The following is a 19377-nucleotide window of genomic DNA, read 5'->3' as shown; positions in this document are numbered from 1 at the left end:
TGACGCAGATGAAGTCGTGTACGTGTATAACACACACTGAACACACACACAAGCATCAGCTGGTGCATACAACAAACAAACAAACAAACAAACAAACAAACAAACAAACAAACAAACAAACAAAAAGCATATTTAAATCATTGACCAAGGAGATGTCAAACTTTTCTTCTGTCAGAGAGAGAGAGAAGAGAGACACACGCTTGCATTCGCTCCGTCTCGCTCTCTGTTTCTCGCACACATCCACACACCTTCTACATACCTTTACCATGATTTGTATTTTTTCCTGTTGTTTAAACCTAGAAATAAACAACTTCTCAAGATTTATTTTTAAATGACAATTTAAAAAATGCCCAAAATACACTAAAATCGATGTCATTAAGACTGATCACAGATTAAAAAGATTCCGTCTTCCCGACCTCATCTATGTTCCTTTCAGTTTGGTTGTATTTCTCTTCGCAGGTGAACGTCTGCAAGCGGCTTCATCAAACTGTTTGTTCAGTGATGTATGGCCAAGTATTGAATCGGTGATTAAATGGCTGTAAATGCCAACTTTGATCTACCTAATTCAGCGAAATTGAAATCAACGTATTTATATACACTGTCGTAAATTTTCTCAGGTCGGAGCAACGAGAATTAATTTGTTTTGTTATCTAACGTGTTTCTAAACTTAAGAAGTGAATGACATTTTCTGTATAAAACTATGTATAAATTATAGTTCCAGCAAGAGAAATAGCTGTCCTCACCTCTGCTCTTGCCAAATATCATGTCTTAAGTATGGTGTATATGCTTATACTTTTATATATATATATACACACTTGTAAGACTTTTTTTCGCGTGTTTCTTTACTTCAAAATGTATGGACATTGTTTTATCTTTATACTCTTCATAACGTAAGCATTTTAAAAACCTATTATAACACAATGTACAAGTATTAAAACTCACTTTGTCACGTGCTCTATTGCTCATTAAACCTAAATATTTGTTTAACTTTCATAAACGTATGTAGCGCGTGTGCCCTCGCATTAATACAGAGACAAGATGTACTTAAGACTGAACATAAGAGGTAACACCGTCAACTTTTTCTCGATGTTCTAACATGTACTAATTTTCCGTCATCAGACATCCCATGCATTAATTAATTTATTTATTAATTATTTCGCTTGCTTGGGTCACTGGCGAGTACAGTTTTGACCTCTCTGTATCGTGCATCATGCATCGCGCCATAAACACAGAATGTTCTAAACTTATTAGTGTTAATTTTCGCGAAAATTTGTGGTCTGGTAAAACTCATGACACTCACGTATCTACATTCGCCACAATGCACATTCTCAATATCAGAAGTACAAGAGAATTTCCATCTCATTGTCATCGCAGCCTCACATTCAGTCAGCGTCTTACGTATTCATGAAAACCAAAACAAGTATGAAAAATAACAACTCTGTATTAATACTTATAACATGGATATAACTATGAAAAAATAAACTTAATTCAAAAGCAGTTACATTCTCACTGGTATACTATAGTCCTGTATTCCGTACCATCATGATGACGTCATCTTAGTGCTGGAGATGCGATGTCTGTAACCGTGGTCGGGTCCCATAAGTGCTTCCATCGCCTTTCCGTACATAGAAGTTCTTGTAGGAAGTTTATGAGCAATTCACAAAACAATTTACAGTGACAATGTGTTTTTGCACGGTAAATCTATGAATACTAAATGCTGAACGATTTAAAAACAAATAGGAAAGGATATTAAAGTAGAAATCTGATGAGAGTTCGCATGTGATGAGAAAAAATACAAATTTACAACATGTCCTTTTGTTAATTTAACTTGAACATGTAATGAGAACAGTCACACAATGCAGGCCTTCTGCTACATTCATCGGACTTTACAAGAATGTGTGGCATCTGTCAAGGGATTCCAAGTGTATGTGCACAGTGAATATGATTAGGATGAACAGTGCGATAATACAAGCAGACCTTTGAAATAATTGAGACAATGTGTTGAGCAGATCAATTAATGATAATGTTTATCATCAAGGAGAACAATAAGTAACAACGTTATAGAACATATGAAATAAATACCATACATGGTATGCACTCTACTGTCTGACCATGAAAGTGTGGTGAGATGAGATGATGTGTCCCTTCTTCCTTTTGAACTCGTCCACCGGATAAACGTCCTGGTCTCTCTCTCTCTCTCATTTTTGCTAGACCTCCCCAGAATTCGTAACAGTCAATTTGGCCAACATCTCTTGGAAGAACACTTATCACTTAGTTATTTGTCTGTTCGGGCTAAATTAGTAAGATGTAAACTCGTTTGGACGAATCAACATCGTCGAAAGTCTCGTTCGTCATCACTTCTCTTTTTTTCGGTCGGGAGCAACAGGTCGTGGGGATTTCTGTGAAGACGATTTCGACCCGTTTTTTCTAAGTGCATTTTCGGTCGAAACCGGTGCCGAAATTTCGCTTCCTAAACACAAACTGGCTTTCTCTGGTGATTCCATTGGATTCTGAGACTTCGTTGGTGTGGAGTCTTCTTGTTCAAAAGTTCTGCTGACGTCGGTGTCCTCAGTCGGTTCGGAGGCGTGTGTAACGTCTGTGGATGACGTCAGGTCGGTAGAAAATCTGTTGGTTGTTGTCGCTGTTGTCGTTGACTGTTGCTGGGCAACTCGTCGTGCCTTCTCGTGGACAGGTGGCGCTTTAGGCGCTTGTCTGATCGGTCGGATGTTTTTTTTCTCCTGATTCTCGGTGATCAGCTCGGCGGTAGAGCAGGAGCTGTCGGTGCTGAGATGTCTGATGAGAGGCTTCTCAGTAGCCGTCTGCTCTGCAACTGGCTTGTCGTCTGCTACAGGGGACGACACATTTGCATATTCCGGCTTCTCATCCACGTTGTCGTCTTCCTCTGCAAATTAAAAGACGCAATGTAATACAATGCAAGAAGTTTATACTCATCATATACATCAAAATATAAGAAGGTATAAGAAATATAAATAGGAAAGTTAAAGGGAGTGGATAATCCAGAGGTTAGAACGTTGTCGTACAAACTGAGAGGCGCTGCGGTTCGATGCCTGTGTAGCCAGGTGGTGGGTATTGATACCTGAGTCCTTAGGTGGGTGGAGGAGGTAAGGCAGCGAGGGAGAGATGGTCACCACCCTCTCGTAATGCTGGCCAAGAGAAAAGTGAGGTCTCTAACACCTCACACACTAACGACAGTAAAGGTTGTGGGACGAATATTACTTGTACCTTTCACTTGAAACATACTTACCATAAGCGAGGTTGGCGTACACAGGCTCCTGGTAGTTGTCCTTGCCTGTCTTCACCATCAACAGCTTCTCCGCAGCGAGATACAGAACAACGTACTGCTCCTGTAATTGAGATAAAGGTCTGTATGATTTATAATGGTTAAGTTATGTTTTTGTAGCATTATGAGTTGCACGTGAAATGGCATAATGTGATGATAGTAAATTTGAGTAAATAATATCCTGTAGTAAAAATTATTTTCTGGATGAAAACGGGGGCAAAGAAATCAAAGTTTTGGGCTTGGTAGTTCATTAGCTAAGTTAAGAATGCTTATGATTTGTAAGTGACTGACAGAAATTCTACATCCATATCACAATCACTTGGACTGAAGTAAATATAATTTTGGAGAAATATATAAAGAATTACATGTCTGTAGTCACTCTCATATCTAAATTTTTCTTTATTCACTGAAAAAAAGTTAAGATGATTTGTTTTGTTTTGTTTTGTTTTGTTTTGTTTTGTTTTGTTTTGTTTTGTTTTGTTTTGTTTTGTTTTGTTTTGTTGTGTTTTGTTTTGGGCAGCGTTTAGCACAGAAGTTGAGGAAAGAGGCTCAACGTTTTTAAGAGAGGAAGACATCAAGTATGTCGTCTGCTGACACGTACCGCCGTCTGCACCATGGTGGTCCTGCAGTCCCTCATGGACAAGACGTAGGAGAATATGTCGATGGGGTCAGAGAGCGGCGTGTGGTCAATGAACTGTGTCAAGTAGTCCAGGCCTATATAGGTACCCGTTCTTCCAACACCAGCGCTGTGAACACAAAAGTCTTTCTGAGGATCATTTGGTGTCGACCATATGTTTGTTCTTGCCTCCTAACTTTCTTTCCAGCCTCGTCCACATCAACCTCATCTAGTCTAGTGGGACATACCTGCAGTGAACTACCATCGGAGACTCGGAGCCAGGCGGTATCTCCGTGCGGACCGTCTTCACAAATTGTAGCAAAAACTGCAAATCGAGGTTGGCGCCGTGGTCAATCCAGTTCTCAATGAAAAAATGTTGAACTTGGCGCTTGCTTTTGCCCTGTTTTCGATAACATACGTATCACTGCATTCATTTTCAAAAAAGATGTTGTTCACAGCTGTGCATCGATATAGAAATTCAAATAAGCTGTAACTCAAAAATTTCCAAGGTAGAGTGTTAATCTCATTTATACTGATTAGCTAGAAGAGAATATATACTGCTGAGCTCATCTACATGTAGATAATTGGCAGAAGACATAAATAAAAAACAACAAAAACTATTTTATAGTAACTTCTCCACCATCAAAGGAGGGCTGAAAGAATTTTACACTCTCTCTTTCACACACTCACATGAACACATACAAACACACATCCTCTCTACATCTACTTTTCAGTTATCTCCATGAGAAAAATTACTAATATAAATGAAATACATTTATTGGAGATGTATTTATTTTGTTTACAGGCAGATAACAGAAAGAGAAGGAGTTCTCTTTACCCGTTGTAGTGTAAATGTCCGGAGGCTAAAGCCGCTCAACTTCTGCACCTGCTTGAGGGTGACTGTGATGGAGCCGAATACCTGCGGCTCGTCTTCTTTGTCATCTTCAGGAAAGTACGGGAACACCTTTTTCTAGCAGTTGACAGAGTAGACAGGTAGGTTCAGACCGGCAAGAAGTGTGGCCGTTTAATGACAAAAGCAGTTAAAACAACTGATCATCATCATCATCGTCGTCGTCACCACCATCATTCCAACCATATTACACGCACACTAATTTCACTCCTTTGTTACAGTCAAGCAGAATTCAGATGATAATTGCATATTTCATGATATTGTATAATCTCATACGAATATTTTATCAAAGAAGTGAGAGCAAGTCATGAACTAAAGGTAGCACTAACCACTCCCTTATCGATGAAATCAGATAACATGACGATGACAGGGACACCTTGCTCCCACACCATACGCCAGAAATCGTCGACGGTGTGTTGCAGTGGTCCCTGAGTGGCGATGTACTCGTGCCTTGAGTGATATCCCTGAAATTAAATAAATAAATTAATTAATCTTAAATCAGTAATTTCTTTATTTACTTTTTCATATATTCGATAAATAGCCTTTTAAAAGATTCAATACGCACATGGAAAAAAAAAGGTTATTGGGCAGAATTATTATAAAAGACTTTGAAATCGGAAAGAAATATATGCAGGCAGATAAACAAGCAGACAGACACACAGTCAATCAACAGACTGGAGCAAAAGATGATGGCTGGTTCCAGAAGATGTTAAATACTCAAAAACATTTTTAAGAACGGTGTTCCGCGGTGACTCACTGGAATGAAGTTAGCGTTGATGTAATCCGAGCACTCATCGCCGGCCACCCGCTTCAGCTGCACCCGTGAGTGGTCGACTGCTCACACAACGTCAGGAACGAGATCTCGTGAGAAATGCAAGTTACGAACACGAAAAAGAAAAAATCTGATAGTGTTTTCATTCGCCTCCTTCTTCTCTATTCCTCAGACGAGGCTACTTGATCACACACACACAGTAACTCTCCATATGATACTTCAGTCATTTTAAAAACGAAGATTTTTGTTTTACAAGATTCGCTCAACCTCAATCATCTTGGATTAGAAGAAAGAAGCAACAAGAAAACAAGCGCAGTTTCTTACAAGGCAGGATGTTGGTGTATCTGTTCTTGCCCTTGTTGCTGTCCATCTTTGCTGATGCCTGTGGATGTTTGGGAGACAACTCCTTGATTTCCTGGAAAATTCAATGGACCAGTGCAGTAATGATCAACTATGATAACAACATGTAACTTTTCTTCCGAAAGTTTGTCAAGAAAGAGAACGAAGGTCGAATATACGATCTCGAATATTAACAGACATCTCTAGCAAGCTGCCAAGTCTGTAATGTCAAACATTATTAACTACACGCGGATAAACACAGTTGGGCTGAAATCTTCGAAAAAAAAAAAATCAGGAGCTAGCTGCACATGTTTATAAAATTTAAATATGTTCTAAAGAAGCAAATCAATTTTGTTTCAAAAAAAAAACAAAAAACAACCGATCATGTGTGACAAACATGGGCAGATGAGGTAACGTGACTGTAGGTATAACACTACGTCCAAATCACGTACATCACGTAAGTGTCAACATCACACACCTCATACTCCATAACGAGAGAAAATGGCGTCGAGCCGTCTGACATCGGCGAGGACCTCAGGTCTGTCATTTTGTCGAGGAAATCCTTCATCAAAATTGGCCTGCAGCATCATTATAATTATCGCTCTATACATATATAAACAAACCTTGAATTTGTTTGTAAACACTAATATGCTTATCGCCATTAGCATGAGAGTGAAGAGTAAAATTTTCTTTGCAAGTTACAGGAGCGCAATTATTTCCAACAATTTTTCCGCTAATGAGTTTATTATCAAAGGTTCAGCCAATCTACAGTGTATTATTGGTGTTTAATGATGATTGATGATGGATGATGGTGATGGATGGTTGGTGGATGGATGATGGATGATGTATAAAGTGTCTACCTTTTCTCTGACAGGTTTTTCAGTTCGGTATCATCAACCCTGCAACGTGAAAGAGTGATTAACTGCAGTCGCCATATTTCGCTCACCTGCTCAGTCAAACGTTCCTTCACCATCATCATCATCAAGTCCACACTCATCCACACACTCATACACTCATTGCGTTTCTTAGCAGCAAGGTGTGTAAGTCACCCATGATGCACCACATAAATGCTGAACATACCTTTCTCGTGTTGATAGATCTCTCTTTCGGCCTTTACCTCTGAAAACATAAGGTCAGAGTTACACCAACACTCATTCTCTCACTCCTTCCAACGTCTTTAATCACCTCACACACACTTTCTCTCTCACTCAGTGATTACTGTAATCCGTACAGTCTGTACAAGCTTTCGCCTTTCTCTTCTCTCTGACAGTCTGTCGATTTGTCAGTCTGTCCCTCTCTCTCCCTTCCTCTTGTGGTTTTTCGTTTCAAGAGATCCTAACAATAAAAGCCGTTGGCTTCGCATTGAAAATTGAAAGTTTTTATTCCTCCTGCTTCAGCAGCATTTAAAAACAATATAGCTGATGTAGTCCCCATCTCTTTGGGCAAATGGTGTGAGTTTTTACGATTCTATTAATTATTCAAAGTACTTCATGACTCACTTTCCCTTGCTCTTTGTTTGCAGTCGACGTTTACAAATCACGACGATGACAACGACAAAAACCGCGACAACGATCCCCGCGGCAAGGCCGGCTATTGCTGCAATAGGAAAGCCTTCGTCTGCGTCTGGAAGAATATTAATTATGGAGATTTGAGCACAAACATCTTTAGGAAGTTTGTTTGAAAGCTACTCGTGTGAACGATAAGGTTGATGAAAATATTCTAGTAAAATGGAGATTAAGATGAGACTGTATAATAGAGATATTTGACAAATATTAAACGGGTACCTACCTAATGTACGCACTTCCTCACTAAGGTTTGACCTGGAGCAACCTCCTGCTGTACAGGATGCGACTGAAACTCTGAAACAAAATTGTTATTTGACCTACTGATCTCATTATAATGTTGTGAAGATTTGTCTTAATTACTATGATTGACACCCGCACAAAGTACTGGGGTGGGAGACGATGGGTGTGTTCATGAGTGAGTCCTTTCTGTATGTGTGCATGTGTGTGTGTGTGTGTGAGAGAGAGAGAGAAATTTAGTTAATGACAAAAGTTTATTTGTTACCTGAAGGACCTCCCAGGAGGCAGCGGTCCATTGCAGTAAGTACTCGAAGGCTTGGAGGTGCAGTCATTGTCCTCTCCCACAACATACTCATAAAGGTCGGTTGACCGTTTGTGCCTCGACCTCCCTGTAACGGGTGACAAGCTCATGTCACAAAACAATATCAAAGTTGTGACCCATTCAGAGAGACAGGGGAGTAAAACACCATGTCTATTGTTGTTTAGGTGACAAATGTTATTTTAGGAGTGTGACACTAACCCTAACCTTAACCTGACATTAATGTCATAAAACCCAACAGTGGGAAAATATTTGTAAACAAATACACCGCCAGCACTCTTTGTGCAAGTAAAGAGATGTGTAATGAAAGCTTCCAACTCAGCAGGAAAACAATTCTTATTTTGTTTGTTGATTTTTGGCACAGAAAAGCAGGAGAATGTGTTCCCTAATTGCTAGTGAAAGAAAATTAAAGACACACAATCTAGATTTTGTCAGTTTTGCTTCAGAATGCTATTATATATTATATAAAGTGTTTGTTACCTGTCAAATTTCTCATGTGATCTTGCCACGTGTCATTCGTCGGTCTGTAGATATCCTTGAAGTTATTGTCGCTGGCATTGTGCCAGGAGTGTAGACCTTTGACCTTTAGCTCGCTGTCCAGATCATTTTCTGTTCATGGAGAAATGTGTAACTATGATAAGGCTAAAAATATAAAACCATGTAACACAACGTATTTGCCAGAGACAGTGTCATACTCAAATATTCAAATAAAAATAATTAATAATAATAATTTCACATTTCCAGGTGAGGATGCGAGCTCAATGCTCTTCACATGAAAAACTATGAACTCACAGGTCATACAAGAAACAATCAGTGGAAAACAAAGCAATTCATCCTGCTAATTGCGGCCTCCGTTATCAATCAATCAATAATCAATCACTCAATCAATCAACACGTGACCTACGCTGAGCGCAGCTGTCGACTTCACAGACGATGATGGCGAAGTAGTTGATTTTTCCGTTGGACTCGTTAAAGAGACAACTGGCGCAGAAGCTGATTTGAAATGACTTTTGGCTCTGTTGTTTCTGCTCTGAATGGAATGCTACCTCCATGACGGGGGGAGCTGGAGATGAAACAGTGAGTGCTCTTCAACCGGCACCAACAGCAAATAATTATAATTACTCGTTAATATTTTGTGCGGGAAAAAGAAGCCGAGACAAGAAAAGATCGAAGAGAACTAAGAACATGACTTCTTGGTTATGGTGGTGGTGCTGGTGGTTGGGATTACATGGTTTTAACGGTTCTGGAAGTTGTTAGACAACTAAAAGAACTTTTTCCCTGAGATTGGTCGCATTTTGTAAATGATACTTGATGATGATAATAATAATAATATGTTTATTTGTATAGCGCTTTTTCACATCATTAAAGGCGGGCCCAAAGCGCTTTACTAAAAAGAAAAACATAAGTAGAGTATATGTATTTACTTCTTCTACCTCATATTTATTTTATGTTGTTGTTGTTGTTCTTGTTTTTTGTTTGTTTGTTTGTTTGTTTGTTTGTTTTTTGCAAGTAGCACGAGTCATTCTACTTACGTCCAGCTGACGTGTTGTAAGACTCGCTGACCCCCCGAGTGTCGTTGAACTGCTCACCAAGCGTAAACACCTGTTCAGGTATTCGTTAGTCAGACATATTATTCAGCTCTCAAGCTTAAGTACTATACATGTAATACAAATTATTTTTTTTTAAATTAATAAAAATGAATGGCGATCACTATACAATCCTTTCACTGAGACTGGACTAAACATATAAACATCGTGTTGACAAACATTCAGCCTCTGAACAAGAGTTTAGATTGAGAAATCACCTCAATAAGAAACCTGTTCTCAGGTGTCAGCACTAAGTCGATGCTTTGGGTGGATTCACAGTCCTCATTTGTGATGTCTGCAGTACGAATGTACACCACAGAGTTCTGAAATCACAAGAATTCACAACTACCTTGATAATGGGTGCAGCAAGGTTTCTAATTAAGATGTTTACATGGCAAGAATTAAAATATAAAAACGGGATTTGTGTTCTTGATATGATTGTGATCTCAAGTCCGTTATCATTATTGAAAAATATTTGAACTGGAAAGCACCATCGTACAAAGCAAGGGCTGTTAAGAATGCATTGTGTGGACGTTGCTGTGAACACATCTCACTTACCACGAAGACAGCAAAGCCAGTGATGCGGGTGTTGCGATCGGTCACTGCCGGACATCGCCACCTGGCGGTCACCCCTTTGTATGGCACTTGTCCGGGTGTTAGGGTCAAGTCTTGTACTGGTCCCGGTTCTGCCAGGAATACAACATCCAGCAGCCACCCACACGCACGTACCCGCAGAAAGACTCACAAAAATGAATTTCAATAATTATTTTCCATGGAAAAGAACGAAGCACGTGGTCAGTTGTGTTTATAATGAAGATCAATTAGTCTTGTGCTTAAAAATCTGTACGATGAAATTTATTTTCCAAATGACTGGGTAAACGTCAGTATAAATACTGTTTCCCAAAATGTGGATGAACATTCGCTTGTTGATAGTGAGATACACGTTTACAAATATCCCCATAAATAATGTTTGTACATAGATACACATAATTAACGTATGGTCCTTTGCATTTCCTTTGGCAAACTTTGTGTGTACGGCCTTTACGTGTGTATTTATGTTAGTGGACTCCAGTTGACTGGAGATGTGGAGGGCGACACCCTAACATAAGTGGAAGAGTTGACACATCGTTCAAGCTGAAACCTAATCGGAATCCAATTTAAAATAAGTTTTTGTGAGATGATGAGTGACGAAAATGCAAACTTGGGCTTATTGCCTTATGGTCTTCTGCTGAACATAAAAAGGACAGAAGATGGGGGCAGACCAGGATGAAAAAGAAAACAACTGATGTAGATGTTGAAAAGACAGCCGTCAGGAAAGCGGAATGTAATTAAAGGAAGTCACCTGAATCATTCGTTGAAATGGTGAAACTAGTATTTTGTGATGATCCTCTCCCTGTATGAGCACTCAAGCAAAACGAATAGTTCCATGCTGAACGTAGGTCCTTTTCTATATGGGATGTAATGTCATAGCCTGCAAGAAAACACGGTTATAATACTGACAACTTTCATGTCCTTTAGGAAAAAGTAACAATTGCAGTAAAACTTTTGAGCAGCCAAAATGTAAAAAATTCCACGAATGTGGGATGAAATACATTTAAAATTTACCATCGAAAAAAAAAAATCTGGTTGTGTAAGCATCTCCAGATAACAAGTATTTTAATTAACAAAACTCCCTTTCTGAGATTCTATTTTCAGATGAGAAACCAACAAACAAAACTATTAACACTGAATTAAACTGAGAAGTAATTATACAGTTCACGATACCCTGGATGTCAATAGTCTTTGATGTTGAATTCATTGTCCTGTCTTGGTAGTATCGAGATCCCAGGTCTGTGATGACAAGAGTGTAATTAGTGGGACCAGGACGAGGTACCGGCGGAGACCAGGTGAGTGTGACAGAGTTGTTTATAAACACCGCAGTAAAGTCAGTTATCTTCGATGGAGCTGAAACAAATTACACCTGGAAGTTGGGTACTTAACGCACTCACATATGTAAGTAATTCATTTATAAATAATTAATGAAATAATAAAATTAGGCCACCATAACCATATAGAATAATAACCAGACACATAAGATAAAAGAAAGCAAACGAGAAAAAAAATGTGCAATTACCGGCGATGTTTGTGGTTCCATCTGTGCTGACATTTTGACCCTCTCCTCTGTTCTGTACAGCGTCGTTGATGGCAAACACGGTGATGGTGTACAAGGTGTCCGGGAGCAGGTCAGTGATGTTCGCTTCTTGTCTTGAACTGTTTATGTCTCTGCATATATCTGTCCTGTTAGCACAGTGATCCAGCTTTTCGTCCGCTTCCGGTTCCTGTAATTCGTGTGAACAATATTGTATTAAGCGGAGTAATTATGTTGATCTCACACAATTTTTGTTTACATCTCGTTTTCAACTACAAATTTGTGTATGTTTCTGGTTGGTACTCACAACTTTCTTGCAGCTTGTGGTATCATTCGTGAACTTGATTGCCTGCACACACTTTGTGTCGTTTGTCAGCACGTGAAGCTCGTAGCCACGTAACTCTCCGTTGACTGCTGCTGGTCTGTACCACGTGACCTGTAAGGCGGAATCGCTGAGGGCAACGACACTCAGATTCCTCACAGGACCTGAAGCTGAAAGTAGAAATTAATTCACAGCCTTAAATACTAGTTTTGAGTATTGTAAGAATTAATTAGATTTTACATGCGGGTCACGCGCGCTGGTGTGTGTGTAAACATGTCGATGGATGTGTGTTGGCCTGCGTAAACACAGTGTTTTAAAGAAATAGTATTTAATTGAAATACAATAAAATCTCTTGTACCCGACATATTGGTGAGGAAGTTGATGTTATCCGGTTCTCCTTCCCCGTTGTTGTCTTTGGCGCAGTTGACGGCGAACACGGTGATGTTGTAAGAAGTATACGGTTTGAGGCCAGAGATCGCTACTTCTGTCCTGTCTTCTTTTAGTGGCTCTGAGGTTCTTGTCTCTGTTTTGTTACAGGTTTCTTTAGGTTTGTACACTCCCTCTGCGCATTTCTGTAGCCACAACATAATTGTGAAACAGATTTTACAAATGTCTGTATTGCTCTCATTGTTTGTCTTTCTTATTCTGAGAACAAATGAAACAGTGTATAAGAAGGTAGTCACCAAATTGGCTGCACTGAGCAATCAACACAGGACAGTACACAGATTTGTGTACATTACTTACCTCCTTAAAATATCCTTTTCTAGATTGTGGCGACCAGATACTTCGCTCACACACTTGGTCTTGATACACCAGCAGCCCGTACCCGAGTAACAATCCGTTTGGTTCCGTTGGGTAGCCCCACTCCACGCTCACATCAGACTCGTTCAAGTAGCTAACATTCAAATTTTTTACTTTTCCTGACGCTGAAAGTGGAGGCAAAACCACGTGACAATAACAAGCAGTTCAATGAAACGGGCTACTGGATGATTGGAAATGTTTTTACAGTAATAAGCATCATTCCACTTCATCAAAAAAGTTCCAAATACACCATCTTTTGAGTCGTCTGTAGTGTTCTTTTAGTTGTGAGAACCAAGTAGACCACTTTTACATTTTCTTCTCCTGATTTAGTAAATAAATGGAAGCAATATTTGTCTCTGTCCACGAGTGTTAAATTGCGTTGTATTGAAATTTTTATTATGAAACAATGTACATTTGTTCTGATAATTACAATTATTATATCGTTCATTGCATTAATAAATGTACACAGAGAGAACTTCAAGGACTGCATTTGATAGAGACACTTACAACATGAATAACAAATGATGTAAGTAGATCACATGATTGAAATTTAGTTAAAAGCAAAACAAAAAAAAAACTAAAAAATGCAATAAATAAAATTTTACTCACGTCCAGCAGGTGAATCATATGTTGTGCTCCCCCAGTCTGTGCTGTTGAAGTTCTTGCCCACAGTCTGCACCTGTATGGACATGATGGCAGTAAGTAACACCCATTCTACAAACATGTTTTTCTTTTGTAAAATTAAACAAAATTAATAGTACACAGCAACAGATGAACCTAACATGTAAATACAATAATATTATTACCTGAATGAGATGACAGCTTTCAGGCTTCACCACTATCGTCACAGTTTCGTTACCATCGCAGTTGTCCGTTAAATTTACGAAGCAAAGACCTATATCGCAGCTTTTAGTCTGAAACAAAACGTAAAACTATTTTCATGTGTCTGCTCTAACGTTGTGATAATATGCTTTTAACATGTTTAATGTTGTCATCTGCTAAAACAGGTGTTAAAGTATTTTTTTACCTGACTGTCGGCCGTGGTGTGAGATATTTGGGATTCTTTATCTTTGCACCCAGTGACTTCAACCTCACTACATCCCTGAAACATTATTCAGTTCTTTGAAATTTGTAGGCAATTTATCTAAGAAATAAAGTAGGAACTGTTTATTCTTTTTTGTGTGTATTTCCCTACAGACTGCATGATGTAGCACAATAAATATTCTTTGCTCGTTCATTATTCCATTCTCTCTTCTATTCATTTTACCTTTTCTCATTCTCTCTGTTTCTTTCATTCATACCGCCTAGAATTACGACCTTTATCTGATTTTTCTCTAAAGTGTATGTGCGTAGCATTTTCTTCTGCTTAAAACGACGAAAATAAACAAAAAAAAATGTTTTTACTGGAGAAACTGACTTTTATCATAACCTCAGCCCAAGATATATTAGAATCGAACGTGTTTACCTAAGATGGTGAGGATCGAACAAAGGATGTGGACATACTCTTTTTTTTTATTTATTGCCTACATGCACATGTTTATGCTGGTAACATATTTTCTATAAAAATATTCTATACATATTTTGTAATCAAAAGATAATATTATAAACATATTTTCAGGTTCTTGTGTACCTCCAGTGTTGTGTTAATGAAGAATCCTCTGATGAGAGTGTGACGATCTGTGACATCGGGACATCGCCAGCTTGCGGTCAGTTGTTTGTAGGCCACCTGACCAGGTGTTACATTTAGGTTTTGAACAACACCTGGAACTGTCACACAAGCAAATATATGCTACAACATTCAGATGGTCAGATGCACAGAATTCATTATTTCATAATCAAATATCATGTAATTCTCTTCCATTAAACCAAGAATTTGACGAAATCGAAGCTCTCGATAAGAAAACTTACACCAACACATATTGACAAAAGTAATAGTAAAAGATTGGTTTAACACTAGTTCTGTTTTTTTTTTCAACTCTACAGCTACAAATGTAAAGCTAAAATCCCTTCATTAAATATAATGACCAGCTAGATGTGGTCATTAAAAATGTTAGTCTACATCATCTAGGAGACTACATTGTTTTGGTCTTTCTACTATCGTACAAAAATAAGGAGTAAAAATGTAACTTAGACGAGGGCAGCAAATTACCTGAGTCGTTGGTGAATAATGTCATAGTGATATTTTCTGAGGAGCCTTTCTCTGTTTGTGCCGACAAAGAAAAACTGTAATTCCACGCGGGACGGAGGCCTGTTACTGTGAAGTTTTTACTCTCATAACCTGAAAACAGTTTCAATGTTTTATTTTAATGACTTTCTACTACTGCAGAAAACTGCTCATTATGAAAAAAAGATGCTATGAGGATTATTGGTTGTAAGGAATCTTACATTTTTGTGAAGAATTTTTAATTTGAGCTAATGTTTGATAGAGAGTTTAAAACTTCTCTTTCTTTACATCCCAGCCAAACTACTCCACTCTTTGATTACTGTAGTCCCTCTACATCTGTCACTATAACAACCACATATTATCTCCAGATTGGAAGTTTGTTACAAAACAGTGGAACTCTCTCCCCTTCCATATTCACCATTTACCCACCATCGAATCCTTTAAACGTGCTTTAAACACATCTGTGGAGTATTCCCCGTTACACCCATCAACATAGTCATTACCGTGATTGTGATTATAGTCGAGTGACTAGTCCACCTGCTCGTACCTGGGATATGTGTGACATTAGTCCAGTCCATCTTACTGTCTTGGTAGTATCGAGAACCGAGGTCTGTGACTACCAAGGTGTAGGTTGTGGGTCCAGGACGAGGTTCTGGCGGAGTCCAGGTGAGGTTGATGGAGTCCTTTGTTATCGTTGTCGCTGTGAAGTCTTTTGGGTTTGATGGAACTGAAAACAGTAAAAATGCAGTTCAGGTTCAGGTATACACTGCAAAAATACTCGTGATAACCAAAAAAAGTTTCTATTACATTTTCTAAAAATATTTAAAGATGAAACTACAAAGGTCTTAGGTACAACTATGACAACATTGATTAGACGTGTTGAATGTACGCAAAGAATTCCTTGTCTGTTTTTTTTTTTTTGTCTCTTTTTTGGGAGTGGTTTTGATCAGATAAGTAACAACCGTTTGTTGAGTGGTTCAGCTAGACAAACCACAAGAGTCAAGACCATGGCTTCACATTTCTTAATGTTACAAATGTTAAGACATACATACCAGTAATGTTTGTGGTTGTATTGGTGCTGGCTGCTTCACCTGCTCCGTTGTTCTGTGCAGCGCCATTGACTGCAAACACGGTGAAGGTGTACAAGGTGTCTGGCAGCAGGTGGGCGATGGTAATTTGTGACTTCTCTATGTCTCCGTTGAAGTATGTCACTTTGGAACAGTTTTTCCCATATTCCTCACACTTTACTTTCCCCTGTAGATATATTAAAGCTGCATGCTGTAAACGTGGCAATTGTCTTCCTAACGCAGTTTTAAATGGAACTTGTCCTTCGTGTCCTCTTTTGAACTGTGACTTTCTAATTTATATATAAAGTTCTCCCAGATACTGAGAAACATTCACTGAAAGACTTACAGATGTATGAACGCCTGGAAATGTATCTAGACAGGTGAAAGATTGGAAAGATTCGGGATGAAGTGAAACGTTGAGCATGTCATGTGTACGGAATCGGATCATGCAGTGTAAATGTTTATATTAAGATCCTGCTAGAATATTATTATCTTTAGAGGGGGAAGGAGATTATACATAAAGAATGAACAATATCGCAGGCAGGTGTCTGTGTTTCTATGATACCAGAATACAGGCTACATGCATGTAGTGCTACGTGTGTCTGTGACAGTCGGCTGGATGGCTTGATGGCTGGATGAAGGATGATAAAGAGATAATTATCATACAGATTTGTAATGATTACTTACCTTATCAAAACAATCCTGTCCAGTATTATCTGTAGACTTCAACATGTACAAGATCATCTGCACACAGTCCAGTCCGGACTGAAGCACGTGCACCACGTAGCCAAGTAACTTTCCGTTTGTTTCGTTTGGTTTGCTCCACTCGACACTCACAGAAAACCCGTTCACAGACTCAGCTCTCAAATGTTCTACTGGTCCTGAAGCTGAACATCAAAATGAAGTTAGTAACTACCAGTCCGATGGAACAGACTGTGTTTTAAAGAGCAATAAACCCACAAAGACTATTTAACAAATACATTAATAGCTTAACCACTCGCAAGACTATTTCTTTAAGTGTAAAATAAAGGTGGCGGTAAACAATGTCAGCTAAATGAAGAGGTAGGATTTTCAATCTTAAATATTTGTCAACCTTGAGTATAAGGCCAAAGACACATTTTTTTTTAATTTTAAGAGCCATCTACTGTCAGTTCATAAAGTTTGGTAGGTGTGACTATCAAGTGGTTTGTCTTCAAATTCTTTTTTTCCCAGCATAATATCTCATTCATCAAAGAAGCAATATTTTAAACAGAATTATCGTTTGTTTGTTCACAGTGATTTGCATTTAAATTTTAAATGCGCTAGGTTATCTGAAATATTTGAATGTAATTAGAGTATGTAATAGAGTTTACTGAATTTGTTAAGAGAGAGAAAAAATATATAAATCTCACATTATTTTGACTGTTTTAAATGGTGTTTAAACGTGTGATAGGCGGAGCAGACCATACAAACATTATCTGAAAGCAATAAAACAAACAAAAGGTAATGAAACAAAAACATTCTTACGTCCAGCGGGTGTGTCAAAGGTTGTGGTTACCCACTCAGTACTGTTGTACTTTTCACCCACAGTTTGCACCTGTTTAGACATCATGCCATTAATGTGAATCTTAGAAACAACTTTGGACAAAGAATTCTCAATCACTAGTCCTGCTTAAAACATTACGATGAACTTATTGTCATACGTGAAGTAATTCTCTGATATCATCTTTCATTCTTTCCCTTTATTACATTAAATAAGACTTTAACAATGGAACATCGACCAGACAGACTAATAAAACTTTACAAAGATAAAATAATTACCTGGATAAGATAATGGTGTTCAGGCTTGACGACGATATCAACACTTTGGATATTTTCGCAGCTCACGTTCGCCACGTTTACAAAACAAATACCCACACTGCACTGGTTTTTCTGAAAAAAAAAGGTTTCACTTGAATAAAAATTATTAATAAACAAAACTGTCTCTTGAAAATTTCTATAATCGTCTATATCGAGTAAGATAGTCATGTTGATCTTTAGTGTCGGATGAAGAAGTGAAAGATTCGTACCTGAGCGGCAGAGCTGTCTTCTTTCTTGTCTCCTTCGTTTATCTGAAACATTATGGAATCTTTTGAATGTTTATTCAGTTGGCACAACAAATCACATAACTGTTCCATTCCGGATTAAAATTTTAATATATAAAAGTGTACATAAAATTTTATCTAAAATTTACTGCAATATGATGGTTATTGCGAGCGATTTAGACAGATCCTTATGCTCTTTGTATTTACAATGTTTTGTCTCTATATATAAATATTCACATTGCTTCTATATAGGTCTGTAAACAAAAATACAGTGTTCTTACATTCCACGAGGTTGTGTTTAAAAGGAATCCTATGATGGGAGTATTCCGCTCTGTGACACGTGGACATCGCCAGCTGAATTATTTGCAGAGATCGTTGTTGTTGTAGGCCTCCTGACCAGGTGTTACTGTCAGATTCTGAACAACTCCAGGAACTGACAAAACAGCAACATGTATGAAACATTATAGATGATTTTACTACAGAAATACTGTAACACGACTTCTGTCTTCAATATTTCATGGACAGAGCTTATCCGCTCAAAGAATGACATCAGCAGCAAAGACATACAAAGTCGATTGACAAGTGAAGTGTACAGCAGTAAGTTACCTGAGTCCTGTGTTTGTGCTGTTGTGGTTGTGTTTTGTGAGGATCCTTTTGATGTTTGTGCTGACAGGGAAAAGCTGTAGTTCCATGCTGGACGTAGTTCTTTTACTAAGTATTCGTGACTATCATAGCCTGCAAGAAATTGTATCATATTAGTCATGATTAATAACGGCGACGACGATGATGATGACGAGGATGATCCAGTTCTTAAGAAGGAAAAGGGTAATGTGAGAATTTTATTACATGTTAACTTTTTAACTGGTAAATTGCATAACCATGCTAAGAGATACTTTCGATGGTACATGTCACCTTTTCTTTTGTCACTTGAGAAATCAACAAAAATAAATACAACCACTCGGCTTCTGGAATATTGAAAAAGGACCTTTAGCTTGCCATAGTTTCAGGTTAAAGTTCCATGAAAGAGCTGAGACATCTACCTGTTACAATTGGGTTTTTGTTAGTAGAAAAAAAAAGCGCCCCCTGTAGCTGTAGTATAAGAGAAAAAAACCAAGCTCTGTTTGGCGGAGATAACAGAGTGTAGTTAGGTGGAGTTCCCCAGGGGACGGATTTTCCCCCCCCTGGAG

The 19377-nt window shown here is 38.4% G+C and overlaps 1 protein-coding gene across 1 annotated transcript; it reads right to left on the bottom strand.

The window, feature by feature from the left end:
* Window positions 1-1425: 1425 nt before the first annotated feature.
* Window positions 1426-18540, bottom strand: LOC112566889 (receptor-type tyrosine-protein phosphatase H-like). The gene is made up of 37 exons (XM_025243307.1): window positions 18472-18540; window positions 18176-18217; window positions 17928-18038; window positions 17634-17703; window positions 16815-17014; window positions 16113-16314; window positions 15608-15787; window positions 15046-15174; window positions 14527-14663; window positions 13924-13998; window positions 13703-13810; window positions 13506-13575; window positions 12840-13021; window positions 12454-12667; window positions 12081-12265; window positions 11759-11963; window positions 11410-11589; window positions 10988-11116; window positions 10204-10331; window positions 9864-9968; window positions 9592-9661; window positions 8964-9122; window positions 8540-8668; window positions 8006-8129; window positions 7727-7797; window positions 7438-7561; window positions 7019-7057; window positions 6799-6837; window positions 6417-6516; window positions 5924-6014; window positions 5585-5661; window positions 5157-5291; window positions 4756-4887; window positions 4166-4317; window positions 3903-4047; window positions 3266-3365; window positions 1426-2902 (listed from the first exon to the last, which is right to left on the bottom strand). Exons 5-37 carry the CDS (start codon window positions 16869-16871, stop codon window positions 2355-2357), a joined length of 4521 nt encoding a protein of 1506 aa, XP_025099092.1. The 5' UTR covers window positions 16872-17014; window positions 17634-17703; window positions 17928-18038; window positions 18176-18217; window positions 18472-18540; the 3' UTR covers window positions 1426-2354.
* Window positions 18541-19377: the final 837 nt, after the last annotated feature.

Source organism: Pomacea canaliculata, linkage group LG6 (genome assembly GCF_003073045.1).
Source record: "Pomacea canaliculata isolate SZHN2017 linkage group LG6, ASM307304v1, whole genome shotgun sequence".
NCBI classification, from domain to species: domain Eukaryota; kingdom Metazoa; phylum Mollusca; class Gastropoda; order Architaenioglossa; family Ampullariidae; genus Pomacea; species Pomacea canaliculata.
This window is presented reverse-complemented; position numbering and strand designations above follow the sequence as displayed.